This window comes from Lissotriton helveticus, chromosome 3_1 (assembly GCF_964261635.1).
Source record: "Lissotriton helveticus chromosome 3_1, aLisHel1.1, whole genome shotgun sequence".
Taxonomy (NCBI): domain Eukaryota; kingdom Metazoa; phylum Chordata; class Amphibia; order Caudata; family Salamandridae; genus Lissotriton; species Lissotriton helveticus.
The window spans coordinates 130820776-130840717 of record NC_136061.1 but is presented as its reverse complement, the minus strand read 5'-3'; the positions used below and the strand labels follow the sequence as shown (position 1 = coordinate 130840717).

Sequence of the window (19942 nt, the reverse complement as noted above, 5' to 3'; positions counted from 1 at the left end):
TCTAAAGTTGGGGCTGTATTTTGGTAATCTCGTAGCAGGACATAGGTCTGGCGCTTGCCAACGTCGGCTCTAATCTGGAGATCGATGTCTGAACTGGATCTGGCATGGATGGGCACTGCTAGAACTAGGGTGGAATGGATTTATTGACTGATGAAGAACCGAAAGAAGGCCCAGCAGGATCAGTCAGCGCTAATGAAGAAGAAATCATCGGCCTAAGTGCAGCTCTTTGTGGGCCTGAATATGCTTAAGAGAGCCGGTATCCCCGTGAGGATTTTCATTATTGCACAATCCTCAGCCCTCTATCTGACAACAGCCTGGAAAACTTGGGCTTGCTGCCAGTCCAGAAATACTGATGGAGTCAGGACCTCGGAGTCCTGACTTATTGGTTGCGGCTTCTTGCCCTTCTCCCGCAATTTGGACAGATCAAGATTTGGCATAGAAACGGCTTCAAGCGTAACCTCCTTCTGTGTTCTGTGACAAAGAGCTTCGCTTGCCGGCCCCTAATGGATGCATCACAAAGCACTTGTTACATGACTTTGAATTGTGACCAGAATCGAGGAACCACAAGCAAATGTCATGCGGATTCAAGACCAGTTTCTTTTTTCTGACGTTCTGGTGCAGTTTGAAACCTGTCGTCTTAGGTGGCAATATTTTCCCTGGCACACTGGCGTAGATGATCTTTGGTATTCATACAACCCAGTAAGTTGGGAGCACAGCTCCAGATCCACGGTGATAATGCGGAAATAATGGACCAGACATCAGTGTGGAGGGGTGGTGCCGATATACTGCTCTACACTGCCAGTTTGTGGGCAGAGTCAGACAGCACCATCTTCAAGGGCACTGGAACAATTGCTGTTTAAAAATCCGGATCCAGTTTGGTGCCTGGAATTATTTTAAAGGTGAGGAATCTTCACTTAGAAGTATTCATCAGAAGACAAGGTAATATCAAGTTGCAGAAAGGGAACATGGGTAGTTAAGGGAACAAACAGCCATCACCCAATACCAATAGCTTTTTCAAGGGGTAAAGACTGTTTGCTTTCCTGAAAGGACTATATTCAGGAAGCCCAAGGACCAAGCACAAAACAGATGGAAATCCAAACTTTCACATCAGAGCCATGCATTATTCGATTACAACACCTATATCAATCTAACAGTTGTGGAGGCTTTGGAGACTCACCTACTACAGTCTACCGGGATAGAGGCTGAAAAATTGGAATCGTAGCCCGAATATCCCAGACTCGCTGCTCGGGAGGATAAGCCAGAAACTGCGCTGTGTCCAGAACCGCTCAGATGAAAAGGAGCTTCTGAGAGGGAATCAGGTGCGACTTTGGCACATTGATGGTGAACCCCAGCGAATGCAGGAGGTTGGCCATAGTCTGGAGGTGGGAGCCGACAGCCTGGGATGAGCACGCCTTCAACAGCCCGTCGTAGAGATAGGGGAAGACTGGAACCCTTGATCTGCGCAGATGAGCTGCGACCACTGCCATCACTTTCGTGAACACCCGAGGGGTGCTGATAAGGCCAAAGGGGAGCATCCTAAACTGAAAGTGCTCGTGGCCTACCGTGAACCTTGGGTAACTCCTGAGGGCCGGCATGATAGGGATGTGAAAGCAGCCATCCTACGAGTCCAACGCTTCCAGCCAGTCTCCAGGGTCGAGGGCAGAAAGGACCTGAGCTAGCGTCAACATTTTGAACTTCTCCTTCTGGACGAAGCGGTTGACGTTCCCGAGAACCAAGATAGGACGCAGACCTTAGTTTTCTTGGGCATCAGAAAGTAGTGGGAATAGCAACCATGACTTACTTTTGGGGTTGGAACTCGCTCTATGGCTCCCTTGACCAAGAAAACTGTAACTTCCTGTTGGAGAAGAGCCAGACGATCCTCCGACAAGCAATGGTACTGAGGTGGCATGGCGGGGGCTGGGGGGATAGTCTTGAAGGGGAGGGAGTAGCCCCTTCGTACTGTTTGCAAAACCCACCTGTCCAACGTGATGGTGGGCCAGTGGGTGAGGTGATGGCGTATCCTGCCGCCCACTGGCGATTGGTGGCCCTGAAAGGTCGGACTACGGTTGGTTTCAAGGCTGCTGCAGAGGGGGCGGTGGTGGACTGGCCCGCTCGCTGGCCCCCAGACCGACAACGGTGGGTCCCACATCCCCAGCCGCGCAGCGGCTGAACAGCTTGCACCAGCCGGTTGCTCTGGGTGGAACGTAACGGGGCACCCCTTCCGTTGCCACGAAAGGGGCGAAAAGCAGACTGCGTATGGCAGGTGGATAGAGAGGCCCAGGCACTTGGCCGTAGCCTGAGAGTCCTTGAAGCGTTCTAGCGCGTTTTCTGCTTTAACACGGAACAGGCGATGACCATCAAAGGGCATGTTCATAAGGGTAGCTTGGACATCCCCAGAAAAGCCAGTTGACCTCAGCCAGGAGTAGCGTCGAAGGACTACCGAAGTTGAAATCGTCCTGCCTAGCGAGTCAGCGGTGTCCAGCCCACATTGGATGGGAAACTTGGCTGCGTCCCTCCCCTCAGCGACTGCACAGGAGAGAACGATCCGGGCCTCCTCCGGGCACTGTAGCAGCACCTGCGCCACCGTATCCCACACAGAGTGGGTGTAACGGCCCAACAGACATGCAGTGGTTACCGACCGCAGTCCCAAGCTGGAGGAAAAAAACATCTTCTTCCCAAGGTGGTCCAGCTTTTTGGATTGCCTATCAGGTGGTGCCCTAGGGAATGCACCTTTGGACGTTGAGGCTTGGACCACCAAGCTCTCAGGGGTGGGGTGTTGGGAGAGGAAAGTGGGGTCGCCTGGGGCAGAGAGGTGGCTTCGGGCAATCATCCTATCCACAGGAGCCCCTGTGTTGGGCCTGGACCAGGTGTCCAAAAGGATGTCGGCTAGGACTTCATTAAACGGCAGCAGGGGCTCACAAGAGCTCGCTGCTGGTTGAAGCACTTCTGTCAGGGGGTTAGTCCTGACTGCCACCATAGGTAGCTCGAGGTTGAGAGCCTCGGCCGCCCTACGCAACACCACTGCTTAAGACGTTCCTCCTTCTTAGCCACGGTAGGAGAAGACAACATGCTATGGACCACTAGCTTCCCCAGCTCCTCTCTCCAGTCCGGATCATATTCCAATTGGTCAGTCAAAGGGTCTCAAGACCCCTCCTAGTGATCCTCACCTTCCTCTGGTTGCCAATCTGGCCTGAAAGGAACACCAGGGTAGAACAAGGGCACAAAGTAACCAGACGGCTCTGGATCTGGCGTCGGTCGACGCTGGTCCGGCTCCGTGTCTACATACGGATGGGAGCCGGGGTCGACGCCGGCTGGACACACAAACGCAGTCAGCTGCAGACGCAGTGCTGGTGGAATCAGCGCCGGGGGAGGCGTTACAAGGTGGACCGGCGCCGATCCGGATCCAGGCCTGGATCCAAAGGGACCCTGCAGTGCCGGGGCTGAAGCCGCCGGTGTTGAAGGCCCAGGGCCCACAGCCAAGTCTGCGTGGCCCGAAGGCGCGCCGGTGGAGTCGGGCTGCCCAGAGATGGCATGTATCGCTTCGTAAACGCTTTGAAGCTGGGCAGGGGTTGCTCCGGGTCCCGGGAAGGGAGAGAAACTCGCAGTCGACCCAGCAGGCTCCACACTCAGAGCTGTGCGAGGGGCACTGCCCACATCTCTCGTCGCATTGGCAGAAAGACGGGGAGAAGTCGAAGAGCGGCAATACTTCTTCGACTTCTTCTTGTGCTTCGACTTACCTGAGGAGTGCGAAGACTTTGAAGAGGACTGGTGGTGGTGGCTCCTCCACCGGTCCCTCGACCTCCAGCGTAACCGGGACCTCGAACAGCGCGGTGCCGACTCCCGGGCCTCGAGAAGCGTACAGGACCGCTCCCGCAAAGACTTCGGATTTATGGTCCGGAAGTCGGAACACGACTTACAGTCGTGGCCGTGTATGCAGCCGTCGGCAGGAACCACAAGCCTTGAAAGCGTGCATCCCTACGCGCACCAGGAGTCGAGGACTCAAAACGGTGTTGACAAAAGACGCTTAAAAAAGTCAGTCAAAAAGTGACTGGAGGTATCTGTGCTGGCTGGCGCGGAAAAAGAAAGAACGGACGTCAGCGCTTGAGCGTGGCGTCTAAGTAGCTGCTGCAACGACATCCCGGTGACCACAACGACAAACTCGAAGCCGACCAATGCCACCTTTCGACGCGCAGGGCTACTGCTGACGAAAAATTCTCCGGATCCAGAGTGACTGGCCGGAAGCCAGACTGTATTCAGAAAACTAAATGCCTAACTGGCTAAAGAGAAGCCATCTTGCCAAGCACATCAGTATGCTTCTATTCTCTCAAGAGGAGCAGAATACAAGGCATTTGTGTTGACTTTGCTGGCTAAAGCCTGCACCGCAGCACTTTCTGCTGTTGTGTGCAGAGTTAAGAAGGCAGGGTCACAAGGAGCATGAACATGGCACCCTGCGCTGGGGCTGGAGAGCTGAGCAACACTTTTACGAGGTTGTACAATTTCAGTAAGATTAGCCTTTGTTTATTGCAACTGCAGCTCCAATACCTCAGCTGCCCTACATACTACAGCAGCAAGGGACCCAGATCGAGAATCCCATTTCATCCCTGGGGAAGACTCCAGACCGCTAGCATTTTAGATGTCTAAATATAATCCATCTTCAGTGTAGTGAGGGGGCAAAAAAGTGTTCTCCTAATCATCATCACTGTCATGTGGAACGTTTTACAAGTGCTTTATGGATCGGAGTCTGAACTGGAGAAGTCCTCAAAGTGTCAAGATAATGGCGCGGAGGCAGGGGTACTGCAGGCGAGTTCTCATACACAGAACCGGCAGGCCTACGGCAAAGGAGTAGAAGTGAAGCCCAGTCCCAGGTGTAGGTCTAAGTGGGGCAGTCTTTGCTGGGGCAGAATCCCACTGGGGGCCTAAGAGGATCCATGGACCCAATTGCTGCAAAGCTGCAACACTGCCTCACTGAAGGCCTCTTCCTGCAGAAGAGTTGAGGATGGCTGGGGACATTTTGGGGGCATTGACTCCAGCTGTAGAATGGGGTAGTAGTCAAATTACTGGCGTGGAATCAAAGCAATTCACTGCTGATTTTACCCTGCTGTTGTTCTTCCCCAACTTATTAGATAGAAAATAACTTTGGCAGGGAGAATACAAAGCCAGCCAAAATGGGTGTGAAATGTAACATTATCATGAATGCAGCTGGCAAACCTGACAGATTAAGTTGCGAGCTCGGAAAGGCATTAATGTACTGAATTGACTTCCTCTACATTATTAGGTTTCACATCTAAATAAGGATGAAAAATAAACTCCCTATTTTGTTAAGTAAAAGCACATCTTCTCTTATTTCATAGAGACTCAGCTTCCTATTTGGGTCTACATGGAACCATATAATGAAATGCTAGTGAGAGTTCAAGGCACAAAAATGAGGCTCTTTAGAGGTCAACATCCTCCTATGATGGAGATCGAAATTCTGCTGTAAACTGAATATGCTCTTTGCACAGCACCTTATACCTTACTATCAAAAAGAACCGGTAGAGAGCCTGGCCTCACTATCCTTGTGAAGCTAGAATTTCACAAAATGGAGTGCTCTTTGACCGCAGCAGTGTCTAGGTGCCTATACACATTTAAAACAATTATGTTAATACACCAAAAAGATAACTGACCAGATGCTGGGTTTCACTATAGTAACAGCTTAACAAAACAAACCTCAGAAAAAATGCTAAAAATCATGGCAATATTCTGGTGGATTCTCCAACGAGGGCAGTAGTCTCAAATGGTGGCCAGGATATGGCCTTGTGATATCATCAAGGAGGCTGGAAACCTGGTTCTAAAGATGGAGAGGATACCTAATGTATGTACTGAAATGTTTATGAACATTGGGGGGCGTGGGGAGAGTGCTGGGGTTGAATTCAACAAGGGATGCAAGTACCATTGAAAAGCCTATGCACAATTTTCCTGTGATCAGCGAAATTTAGGCAGACTTCATAACGGAGATCTGTTTGCAAGGTAGCGGTTACATTAGGAACACTCAAAATTTCTTGATCAACAGTTCAAAACTATTGCACTTTAAACACATTTTAAGAAAATTATCCTTTGTGGGGAAAAACATGAAGGACACTCACAATTTGCACTTGTGATTCAAATAAAACCAGTACTACAAAACAAACTAGAAAGCATACAATTTCCCTACAATTCAATCCACAAGAAAGAAAATTTTAAGTTAATAATATCCTATCAGAAATAATTTTATCCACATCTTTGTTATTATCTACTGTAAATGTTTGCTGTAATGGTTCAAGCAAGCTTATCTTGACAATGATTTTCAACACCTTATTGTTTGTATAAAAGATATTTACTTCAATTATCACACCTAGGGTGCTAGTGAATAATACATTGTGTGAGTTTCATACAGTGATATTGCTTCTCCATATCATATAGGGACTGATGTACAGTGCTGAGAACAAACATTATATGGCTAACCAAACAAGGACAGAATAAACAATGCCATTTTGCTGACAAAAGGATCACGTTCCCAATACTGCCAGCTATATAACATTTACTTTATGCTTAACAAATACCAAGAAAAATAAAGGTTACAAAAGATGAGTCACAGCAACACAACAATGGGCTTCTCAAACCTACTTGTACAAAAATGACACTTTTTGGTCAATTGGGTCGTTGTGAGGATTTTTAAATCTGTGATTTTTAATATAACAAACAAGCCCTAAAAAGTCTAAGACTTAGTGTGTTACAGCAAAAATATAAAATACTGCTAAAAATGTAAGACACCACAGTACACTGGGGTAAACTGAGCTTATTTAAAAAAAAATCTCAAAATAGTACATCACTTTCCGTTTTGAGTTCACCTTGTGCTGTGACTAGTAGTCAGGGCAGCCAAAAGCGCTGTCCGTTTTCATGGCAAGTAGTTATTGCACAAATACTAAGTTCTTTTAACAAATGGAAGGGGCATGAAGAAAACCATGTACCTTGCTACAAAAGATAGTCTATTTACTTTGGGGATACATGCCCAAAAATCTTTGCATTCATGTACATGACATTTTCTAAGAACCCAAATGCACACAGTGCCCGTTTAAACAGAAAACTAGTATGAAGCAAATGGAAGAGCCTTGCAGACTTTTGATAATTTTGTTATCTAGGACTTGTATGAACCACAAGTACAAAAAATAAATATATAATACTAAAAGCGTGACGGCAGTTCAGAATCTTCAAAGTGAGTTTGCATTCCATCGAAAGAGATGTGAACAGCAAGCAAATAACTTGTCTCTGTGGTAGTATCTTAACCTAGAATAGTCTGGAGATTTTCAGCTGTTAACGAAGCGCTGAGTGGAGGCTTTCTGAGTTACTCCCTGATCATTCACAACCAGCCCCAAACTATGCACTTGGATTTCTTCTTGAAGCTAATTTGCTACAACATTTCGGTTCCTGAAGCTGTCCGAATCTCTCCTTTGCTCATGGAACAATAGTTTCAGACTACTGCAATATACTATGAATTCATGTTCAAAATCTTCAGAATCTTCATACTTCCAACCCACCAAGGTAGGTGGATTGTAAAAAGCTTTTTCAAAAAATAAAAAAACTGTAATTTACCTAAATAATGCAATAGAAGATTGTAATTTCTGTTACAAAAGTAAGTGCTTGGCGAAAGGCTCTAGGAGGCATTCGGAACAGGAGCATCTATAAATATTTTATTTCTTTATTCTTCTTAAAATGTGTATTTTTATTTTTCAACACCAAACCATCCTCAATTGATATCATACAGACAACGTTATGCCGTGCACAATCATTTTGTGTCGACTATAAAAGCAATCATACATTCACTGTATCATTCAAGCACTCAGATACATCAAGCAAATATTTTGCTTATGACGATAGGACCCATGGTCAAATTAATGATGGGTTTCCGTTGATAATGGGTAAATTGTGACTGAAGTACCAACTGCAACAAAAGCAATATTGGTTCAATCACTTACATGGGTGGATAAGATTTAGTAAATCTTGACTCGGCGGTTGGCTGACCCTGGCAGTGATTGTGCTAATGTACAGTATGCATCATTTAATCAGAATGCACTTAATTGAGATGCAAGTCCGAACATCTGAATTAGTTTCCACTTGGTATAGGTGTGATGATGTTTTGGGGAGAGGTAATAAAATTGAAGACTGAATACTATCCATTACATAAGAAAATAAATGTGAAGAAAATAAGGACACTAGTATTTTTTGTTAAAACCAGTATAGAGACAGCATTTTATAATAGAAACATACGCTTCTCCCATATGTTCACATCGAACTAAGAGATATAAAAGGTAAATATTATGTAGGTACCTCAATAATTAAGTTGCAGAATATACCTTTGCAGAGTATACCTTCTGGGTGAATGAACGTGCACGTTTCAGAATTAAACTGCAGTTTTACTGCTACAAAAGCTGTATTTTATGCTTCAATAGAAACCATATCACGCCATCTGTATCCATTGAGCATTTAATCTCTAAGATTATTATATTATTTATGTATTTCGACCGAAGGAAGGTTTTGAAACCTTTACAGGGTAGATTATTTTACAGGATTCTTTTTATGAATACTTTAACTGAAATAACCGTCTCCTCACAGTAACGTCTTTCCTATGTGACCTGCGCGAGGCGAGTAAAGAGAGTTACACTCCACTTCCTTTCAGCTCCCATTGCTGTCTAACACACGGGGCACAAAATTACAAAACAATAACTGGGGAGAAAAGGTGACGCTTATGAAATCACTCAGAGGCTCTGTGAAAATACAGCAGAAATGGGGTGATAATTATTTCACCAGGTAAATACCAATACCTCAAGAAATGGTATTTCCCCATCTGCAGTAATCTCAACATATTCTGGGATCAGTAGTCCAGAACCGGGCAAAATAAGGAATTTACGTTTTGTGTCTAAAATGCTGAATTTTCCTCTTTTTGAGCGTTTTGTATGTGAAATATTAGGCCAAGTTCGCCTGGAAAAATATATTAAAAAAACAACAAAAAAACGTATTACTGCACACTCACTTGACTGTCTATAAAGATTTCCTTCCCTGCTCGAAAAGAGCTAAGTAGAAGATAAATTCTTTACAGACGTTGAACTACCCTGAAGATCAATTTTTGGATGGCAGGTCCATTTAGGGTGTATGGTATAGTTACAGGTGTATTCGATGTCTGCATTTGTCATGGTTATGTTAATATTCACTAGCTGCCTACTGACATGTTAAGGTTCCATGATGACATGTTGAGGTTCCTTGACAGAACACTGGTGTGACATTGAGTGAAGCCGTTGGGGACTAGTTGTGTCTTTTAGGCTTAGTGCTTATGTAACTTCAAGAGTTATCTACCAATAAAGTGTGTAATGGTTCAACTTCCTCCTGCGATGTGTCCTGATCACTTCATATTTTGCGACGAGGATGGCAAAGACTGGTTGCTGATAACCTTATCCTCTACCTTATTGCAATTTCTTAAGCCTGTCCCCCCAAAGTGATTTCTTGAGCAGACATACATACACACAAAGAAATGTACACACGCATGCCATATCAAATTTTTATGATACCCACTATTTATGTAAACTAGTACCATTTAGATTTATTCTATATACATTTAGGCCATGGAACTAGGCGTGCTGGAATGATGGAGGGAAATCATTTATTTTAATGTTGTACATGCTGAGATATGCATGTGGCTTCTGCCTTAGACCTAAACACAGCAGCCAAAGTGTTATTTTGCCCACGAGGATCAGGCTTAAAATAACCTGTCAAAACCACAACGTACAGAAAAAATAGAGCATGTCGAGAGGTAAAAGCATGGAATATTAGAATTCTGAGAAACCATAACTTAAGGTTTATAAACTAATTCTAGTTCTGTTACTCGAACCTTGTGTAATTCAACACACTAAAACGAGAACAAGAATAGTTGTATTGCATAGATGCTGTAAGAAGAGCCTGGAATGGGTTCCTGGGCAAGTTGATGTTGCTTAAATTTACAAACCTAGAGGAGACTTTTGTACCCACAATCCCTACTGCAAACTCCACAGACTTGTGAAGAGAGATTCTTATTCCTTAATGCTGTCAGGGTAAATAGACAGTCACCTTTAAACTTATGGATTAAGTGCCCATTAAGTATATCCTGGAGGAGTAAGGAAAAAATACTCTGAGTGCCCCAGGCAGGCCCTGGGGCAAGTATGCCAAAAACTGTTAATGAAGAGTACTTTATTTATTTAGGATTCGTAATGCGCGTAGCTGCCTCAGCGACGAGGCGTCCCAGCGCAAACCGAAAACCCATGAACCCAGGACCGAACAGTGAAACTTTCAGGGATAAGGGTGTACAAGTTGATCACGGAGTAGGAAGAATCAGCAGGGACGATCTGATCTGTCCGACTTCACTCTCTCCTAATTTATGAGTAAATATGATCAGTGCTGGAAATACCATTTGAAACAATGCTGAGCAATGTCTTTTAGGAGAAGCTCACTAGGATTCCGGTAATCTGCCTCAAAAGCCCTAAGCAAATTGTTAATGTCTATAAAGGGCCTATACAATTTTGGCCTGACTTGTAGATGTTGGCAACCTTACAGGAAAAAATGTTTGATATCCAAAATGAAAAGCTTATTTTTTTCAATGTTTCATAGCACCCTACCCTGCTTTCTAGCCTCCTGAATGTCACACATCTGAAAGGTCTAGTCCTTCATTGCCTAGATACTCAGAAGCAGCTTGAAAGATGTTGGTCAAATGAATTTATTTAAGGAAGGGGTTCAGAGCACAGAAGTAGAAAGACTGCCTACCACGACAAAAGTCAACAAATGTAATATTGGTTTGGGTCTGACAAAATCTTTAAAGTGCAGAAATCGCAATTAAATTAGATTTCAGAGTCAATGTTTTATGTGTATTTAAGTGCCTTGAAAAAAACCCAAGCATAAGCAAATGGCTGTCAATGTAGGCAAGTGACGACAATTTCTACCAAAATTATACCTTATTCCAAGAATTTGCACAGTCTGCCCGAATCTTTAAACTTAAAGAAATGCAGTTAAGCATAATAAAGCTCTTCGAAATGCTCTTGGTAATGAGTATGCATGTACCAATCGTACATAAAAAATCTAATTTATTATTTAAAACATATTAGCAATATGTTTTATGAGATCGTTTTGGTGGGCAGCTCTTCAACAAAATACCAACTCGACATTTAATCTGAAAAACTTAAAGTTAACACATTCTTCCTTTCCAAATTCATATGTGGACAATTTTAATCTCAAGTCTAGTAAACAAAGTTGATGAGAACATTATACACTCAAATTAAAAACCCAGACAAATCCGTTGCAAAAATGAACTTTAGTGCTACCTGCCAAAAGTTCCAGATTGGGAACCTAATGAAAACTGTATTTGCTTTGAGGTATGTGCCACGGACATTTTGGGCACTTGAGCCATAAATAAAGCCTGATGTGCAATGCCCTTTTTGTGGTAAAAAAACGCATTGATTTGCAAACTGACACGATTTTCAAAAACAAAAGAACTTGTTTCACTGCTTTCTAAATCCCTTTTGTGCAAGGGGCTTTGCGACTGATTACAACTCACAATTGGGAGGGGAAAGAGCGGAGTCTTCCCTCCTAACTGCGATTTGGGATGACATGTATCAATAATTTGAGACCAAAACTGCAATCAACATCTATTTATGACATACTAACTCTCACGTTGGATGATGTTTAAGGAATAAGGAAGTTGACACGAGCGATAACTTCCCCTTTAAGAATCATGTCAGGCAGCCTTAGGAGGGAGCAGCCAGTAGTCCAGGGGACCACCACTGCATTCTCCCACTCATGCAATCCCAAAGGAGTTTTTTTTAAGCAGAACCTGCTTTAAAAATAGGCTCCTTTTAAAAGGGGTAAAAGATTCTTGTTTAGGAATGTGAATGTAGTTCATGTAGAGATGGAGTTCTGCTGTCCCTTGCAGGCCACCATGATTGTATTTGTAGCCAATCATTGGGGGTTCCTTAAAACATACCACTTAATATTCATTAGACGGTCGTTTTGCTTCCGTCCCCAAATGGGCACTTTGTGGACACGCCTATTAGTACATAGGATGCACCGTAAAATGACATGCAGGTAACACAAAGTCAGTGCATGAGAGGCAGTCACTATTTGTGACTTGTATTCACGTAGATCAGGCCAATGGGCTTTATATAAGAAATACAATTTCATTTAACAATACAGTCTTTGGGAAATTGTCATCCATTTCTAGCAAAGATGTGATTTACTAGCTAACAGTCGATGGAGTCATAATGCAACATTTACTCTCGTTTTGGAAAATGTATTTGTATCTCAAAGCTGGGAAGAGTAACTTGCTGGTACGCAATTTCAAAATGACCAAGAAGTTAGGGTATGCTGAATCGGGAAATTGATACAGAAAAGAAGGAAAGTTCATTTCAAACAGCGTAATGAAAAACATTCATTCAGATTACAGTGGCACACTTTTTTAGTCTTAAAATATCACTATATCTTCAGTATGTTTTAAGAGATTACCAGTTGCTAATGTATTCTCATAGACGTTAGAAAGTATTCAATCACACAAACAAATATACAGCAGCCTTGATAGACCTTCCATTTGCTACATATCGAAAATAACTTAAATGAAAAGCCTGGTTTTGTGTAACATTGGGACAATGAACTTACTCCTGCCTTTCAGTCTCCTAGAGCCTTTCGACAACGGGTTATTAAGGATATATATTTGCCTTAGTGTCTGGACTTGTGTATCAAAAACCTGAACTAAGCTGCTAAGTTTACAAATATGAACGATGGTGCTGAAAATCACTTTCAGAAAAGCATGCAGGAAATGTGGCCCCAAAATCTTACAGTGAAAAGTCCCAAGGTTAAGTTATTTAAAGCACAGCAAAGTGTAAAACTAGGAGCATACCTTAAATATGTTAATTTCTACTTGCCTCTTCCTCCTCAAAAAAAAAGTCATATTATTTTAACTTATGAAAAAAATAATGCACCATTCAAATAACATCAAAAGATGCTGACCTAAGACAAATCTTCACTGATATACAACATGGCCAAATAAAGTGTTCAACCAATAATATAAAGAATGACCATCTTGACAATTATACCCAATACTGCCGGCAGTCTATCCCCCTATCAATCAGAAAATAAAATACAGCACCTATAAATAAGCAGTAAAAATATATTTATATGTACGTTTGTGTTCACCAACATACTCATATGTGTGTGTGTGTATATATATATATATATACACATATATATTTATACACACACGTATGTCTAAGTGTGGGCATGTCTATGTATGTACTTACATACATAGACACACAATCTTCTTTCCTACAGCTAGATATGCAATAAAGGTGCTTAAATAAGCACATTTGTAAGAAGCCAAGACACATGAACAGCGTATTGAGAAAAGGTGGCAGTAATGCACTGTGTGCACATGTACATAAGAAAATGTACAGACATAAAACAGGACATGCATTCACAATCACACATTCCTATCCTCACAGCCACACACACAAACACACACATACATACATAAAGACAACAGGAATAGTCAGATACAAGTTGGAATTTGATCTGTACTTGTACAATAGCAATTGTGCATTAGAAGATTTGGAAAGTTGGAAAAGGGGAACTGTGAGGTGCAATTATGCAGCACAGACATTTTGGTTTCATGTTTGGACTATTTACAATTCAGTAAAGACACATACAATTGCCACAAATTGCCAAAAGAGAAATTATTTGGATAACTAAAAAATAATAAGTCCCAAGATTGTAGTGTCAACAAGGTAGGTAACAAAGCTATAGCTTAATCATTCTAACGTGGCAAGCTTTGGTGGAGTGTCTTAAAATAAACTGTTTCAAAACATAAGTAAATATAGATTTGAAAACTGAGATGATAGTACACGTACAACCCAAACATTGTACAAGTACTTGCTATTGTTCCAACTAGTATCCTACGCATCCTAGATATGAGGTCTGATCAGCGTGCTCTGTGGTTAGAGGTTAAAAAGCAGATTATAAAAATTCCTTATTTCAGATTATTTTTGTTTTGTCCTGATTTGGCCTAAAATGGAGTGTATTAAACAAACTCTGGTCTGAAAAAGACCAGAATCAGTTAAAGCTATGAAACAAATGCTCCTCAATATTCTATCTCACTTTCAAGAAAACACTATCAGCTAACACACATTAAGGTATTTTCCTGATGTAATCTTTTGTTACAAAATATGTGGAGTAAATGCGTATTTTTTCTTTCGATTCAAAGTTTCAAACAACAAAGATATTTGTCTTCAAAATAGTTAGGATTCCAAACAAGTGTGTTTAGAGTCAGTTGACTGTGCAATCTCTTAGTGGCAACTTAACAGCTACAAAACTTTCAATTTTCCTGAAAAATCCTCCACTCTTTTCCTGTCTGAAGAAGACAACAGTGTATCATTGCTCTGTTGCCATTACATGGCAGATAAAAAGCCCCCTTTTAACATGTGGGTTTCATTAGATTTTCTTTCTTTTTAGCCCACACACAGAGGAGGGCACAAGGCAAAGCTGTAAGAGTTATTCCAGAAATTGTGGAAATCACTTAGGGCAATAAGTAGAACACTTCTGGGTACAAAAAGCTTGACTACACATTTTAGTTTTCTTCCTCGAAAACACAAACATAAAATGGGCTAATAAACGCTCCTTCTGTTTTCTATATGCACCATGGCCTATGGCATTTTGCCCTGTGGCCTGCAGGGCGATAAGTGCGCAACACAATAGAACCATTAAGGGTCCAGTCTAACTTTCCCCAGCTCCAAAGAGTTGGGTAGGTTTAATCTCAAAACTCCCATTCGTTGGGCTCCTCTCGACTAGCAACTTTTTCTAAGCGATGTATTATGTTGTTCAAATTTGCTGCTTTCTTTTTCCTCAGGGTATTGTCCGGTGTGTTTTTTAAACTAGTTGCTTCGGAAAAACTGAAGAAACTCTGAATAGAATTGCCTTTTTGCAAACTATGGGCAGATGTGGAGCTCGTACTTGGCACACTGCATATTTTCTCTGAATATTCTTTAGATTTATGCAAGCTCTCTCCAGGGAGAGCAGACGATGAGGTAGAAGCATCCCCCTCTCTAGCACAGCAAGGCATTGTGTCCGGAAGATCTCTTGAAGATTGGGACCCTGAATGTGAACTCCGACATTGTAACTTCAACCTTCCATCTTCATTTTTTTCTAAGCTCTCCCTTGCCAGGTGTAAAGACTCTGATTTCTCTGAAGGTCTGCCATCTGGAAATGGTTCTCCATCTTCGAAAGCAGAATCACTTGTACCCCCCTGAGGATGAGTTTTTGCACCGAGGCACTCTTCAGTTTCCAAACAGCCTGGTTTTCCTTCAGAGGTGCCTTCTGTGTCTATCCCATCACAACTGTCACCTTCAGAGCTGTGGACTGCCCTGATGCTTCTGGTTGAAGGCGAGTCACCTGCTCCAGACTGACCAGCTTGAATTTCTTCAATGAACAACTCTCGGCGGATGCGGGATCTATAAAATATATTAAAGAATTTAATCAGCATACGTATTTTAAAGTCAGTACAATATAAACACAGAGAGCTGTAACATGTCAGCAACATTTTATTAGTTCATGGCTTATATAGATGTTCCTATACGATGTATGGCTAAGTTCTTTTGAATCCGACTTTCAAACAGAACCTGCTGTCTAACATAAAATGAATCACATCAGCCCATTTCTTGCCACCTGAAATTAGACGGTCTCTATTATTATCACTTCTATCACACGTCTTCTGGTAGTTGTTATAGAGTTTAACAACCTTTTTTTATGAACAAATATTTTTTACTGTAACTCTCCATTCCATTTTACAATTGAGTATTTTGGATGCTCTTGCTATTAATAGTGTTTGCAAATGGCATTGCATTTATTTCCTTTACAACTATGAAGGCTTGCCTTTCTCTTTGGAATACATATTTTGATTCTTAAGCCTCTTGTTGGTCGTGAAGTTTATTTCCATTCAGAATGAGTTCACATAATCATTAGTTCATAATTTCTTTAGTAGCACAAGATCCTAATAAAACAAAGTTGCCCATTATCGTTCAAATGTCCTTGAACCCTATATATATATATGTATCGGTGTGCAGACTGGGTTCTGTGAAATAAAACCTTGAAATTTACAAGTTCCTGAGTGCGTCGTATCCTTGTGTAAAAAAAAAAAGAAAATATATAAAAATTAAATAAAAAATAATATATATATATATATATATATATATATATATATATATATATATATATATATACACACCACTGCTCTGTGTGAAAACATCCTTAATTCATATTTTTTTTATCTGCACTGTTTCTCAAAGCCACCCAAGCGAGTGCTATTAACATCTGGCCAAAGGTCATTTAATTACTATGCCAGTGTCGTCTACTAAACCAAGCATTATAACACAGAGATTTAATTTCCAATGAACCTTCTAAAAGTAAGGTACTTAAAAATGCCCTTCCAATAGTGAAGCTCTAACGAAAACTGGGAATCTTATGTACAAAGCAGTGACTTTCAACTTATACTTCGTCAAGAAAAAGTGAGAATAATTTTAGAAAAATACAATACTCAGAGGTTACATATTGAACACCATAATCTACGTGAAACTGCTTGAAGCTGTGTCGAAGCTCCCTAATACCCAAATGTAATTTTAAAAGACAATTTTAAGTCGTTTGACGCTCAAGCAAGACGTTATTATACAATCATTTCTCTTGATACACAAGTTACTACTTGTGTAACGATATATCTGTGTGACCTGGGGGCGGGGCTGCTCTCCTTGGGGCGACTCGCCTCTCCTCCGAAACCCCCTCCATGTATGTTCCCCTCTTTTTCATCCCTGCAGCAGCCCGTGGTCTGGAATGGGGCAGCGCCTTGGGACACTTCCAGCTCTCAGGATGAGGAGGGACGCTGTTTCTTTAACTGGACAGAGGACGATCTAGACCACGCCCCCTGGTCAGCTGGGACCCCGGAACTAAAAGCCGAGCCGGCGGAAGAGAAGGTGTGTTCATCACCCGGAGGAGTCGTGGAGTCGAACAGGGAGGACGGAGACGTACTGAGCAGAGGAAGCAGAACCGGTGACGAGAGCGAGGCGGAAGAAAGAGCGGAGGAGGCGGCGAGCCCAGCTGTTGCAGAGCCAGGAGGCCAACGACACGGCGCATCGCCCAGCCACACTTCAAGAGAAGTGTGGCTACCCCAGGAACGGGACCGTATCGTGGGCTGGGCGGGTAGAAGAGGTTTTAAACCTCCGTAGTGCACCCGCCTCCGGTATCCTCTCACTGAACCCCTTCCCTACTTCACCCCGACACTTCGTCGTAACCTGTGTGCACGAGTGCTTATCCTCACACCCTTTCCCTGAACACCCTCAGTGACCCAGAGCCTTTGCCTGAGTCTGTGTTCTCTTCTCTTTTCCATGCACCCCGAGACCGACTAGCAAGACGGACGCGTCTATAGCACCCAGAAGTCCACGGGAGGGAGGAAAACCAGCGGGTGACTACAGGAAGGAGAAGAGCTCCCCAGTTCGTCTTGTCACAGAACCTCCACTGCCCTATTATAGAAACCTACCGCAGCGCATACGACTGTTAAAAACAATAAAGCCTGCTTTACCAGCACCCCCCGGGTACTTGTTTCCCTTGATCCCGCCACAAGTGGTGGAGAATGCGGGCACGCCGATAGCCATCTGTCAACCCAAGATGGAGGAACTATTGCAGACTCTGGTGAAAGGGCAAGAACAACTAGGATGGGCAGTCGAGCAACAACTCACGGCTGCCCAGGCTGACAGAGAGACATTCAGAAATATGGTGGCCACGCAGATGGAGGGGCTGCAAAAGATCATAGGGGACCCCAGCAACCCCGCCTATAGAGAACCTCGGACAACGCATCCCACCCCTTCCGGTATTTCTCTTCAGAAATACATCCCCGGGGAGGATCCGGACGCATTTCTGACCAATTTCGAGAGGGTGGCCTTGGCTTGTGGGTGGCCAGTAGAAAAATGGCCGTTCTTTCTTGCCCCCCTGTTGACACATGAAGCACAGGCGGCATATCAGGTGGGCAACGCCGCGGGGCAAACCCCTTACCGACAAATTAAAGCCATCATTTTAGACCACCTGGGAATGGATAGTGAAGCCTATAGGGTATGCTTCAGGAAGGAAAGGGGGACCCCGGGGGATAATCCTAAAACGCTGTTCTTCAGAATGAAAATGGCCGCCGACAAGTGGCTCCCGCCGTTAACCAGTACCAAAGAAGAAATCATGGACAAAGTGTATCTCGAGCAATATCTGGAGGCACTCCCTTATGCTACCCAAAAATGGCTGAGACAGCATTCGAATTTGACTACCATCCATGCGATGGAAATGGCAACCACTTTTTCTAGGGCTCAACCCAAGCCCCATCCGTTTGAGCCAGAAAAACTGAGCAGGCCATCACCCCGGTTTGTAAAGAACACCCGACCCGCTCCTGTGTTCCAGCCGACACGACCCATAAGGCCGGAGGGTCCGCTTTTTAAGGGGCCCCAATGCTTTGAGTGTGGGTTGTGGGGCCACATAGCCCACATGTGTCCGCAGAAAAGAGCCCCAGAAGAGCCGATGGAAGTCGGCTACCTGCCAAAACCGATCATGTATTCAGCTGAACTGGGCGGAGCGTTTTATGTAAGTGTGTGGGTGAATGGGACGAGGGCGAAAGCCCTCCTAGACTCGGGATGTAAGCAGTCGGTAGTGCAGGGATCCCTGGTGAGGGAGGGTCAGGTAGTCCCTGAGACCTTGGTTCATATTAAATGTGTCCATGGGGATGTGAAGAAATATCCGGTAGCCTACATTCCCCTACAAATGCCAGAAGGGAAGACATTAGTGGTTAAAGTGGGGGTGATGAAAACCCTTCCCGAGGAAATCATCATAGGGACAGACAATCTCCATTTCCTAGACACGTTTAGTAAGACCCTGAAACGAGAGAACCCTGACCTCCCTAAACCCGCTATGGTGACGGCCGATCCCTGGATTACGGATCGGAGTTTTAAGTTTGCACAGGTCAACGATGCCAGCCTGTACAACGCCTGGGAACAAGCACATCAAACCCAAGACGACCCCACTCCCCGATATCCCCGTTTCCTCATCCAAAGCGACCTGCTGTACCGACAGGGGAATCCAACATAGGCCCCGCAGTTGCTTGTCCCTCAAGACTTTAGGGAACAGATAATGTACTACTCCCACACTCACTTGTTAGCAGGGCACTCCGGGACTGAGAAGACAACCCAGAACGTGCTACGCTACTTCTATTGGCCGGGAGTGTACAAAGACCTAAAAAATCATTGCCAAGCATGTAACATCTGTCAGAAAAGGAACACCACCCGTCCACCTGCCGTACCCTTGCAGCCTCTACCGATAATCGGGGTACCCTTTGAGAGGGTTGCCATGGACCTGATCGGACCGCTGCCGAAGACTAAGAGGGGCAATATGTACGCATTGGTCATCGTGGACTATGCGACTAGGTTTCCGGAGGCATTTCCGCTCCGAGCCCCAACCACCAAGGCCATAGCGGATCATTTCCTTGAGCTGTTTTCACGGGTCGGCTTTCCAAAGGAGGTGATCACAGATCAGGGCACACCTTTTATGTCCAAACTTATGAAGGAGGTGTGTGCTCTGCTGAATCTCCACCAGATCCGGACCTCGGTCTATCACCCCCAAACGGACGGACTGGGGGAACGATACAATGGCACCCTCAAGGCAACAATGAAGAAAATGCTGGCTGTCAATGGGAGTGAATGGGACCGGATCCTCACTGTACGTGATAAGAGGACAAAGACAAAGCAGCCTTGGGTGCTCCTCGTTCGAAATGCTACATGGACGGCAACCCCGGAGCCTGCTGGAAATGACTAAAGAAGTCTGGGAAACAGAACAACAAGGCGATGCC

The 19942-nt window shown here is 43.8% G+C and overlaps 1 protein-coding gene across 4 annotated transcripts in view; it reads right to left on the bottom strand.

Annotated features, from left to right (window-relative positions):
- CUX1 (cut like homeobox 1) overlaps positions 1-19942 on the bottom strand; it is a 1380044-nt gene that overhangs the window by 264547 nt on the left and 1095555 nt on the right. For 3 of the 4 annotated variants that reach the window (XM_078679377.1, XM_078679375.1, XM_078679376.1), the window contains one exon: positions 10835-15527. The exons of the other annotated variant lie outside the window; for it this stretch is intronic. In XM_078679377.1, coding sequence (XP_078535503.1) covers positions 14834-15527 — 694 coding nt within the window. In that variant the 3' untranslated portion in view covers positions 10835-14833. Of the gene's footprint in view, positions 1-10834; positions 15528-19942 lie in introns of those variants that run through there. 4 annotated transcript variants of the gene reach the window in all.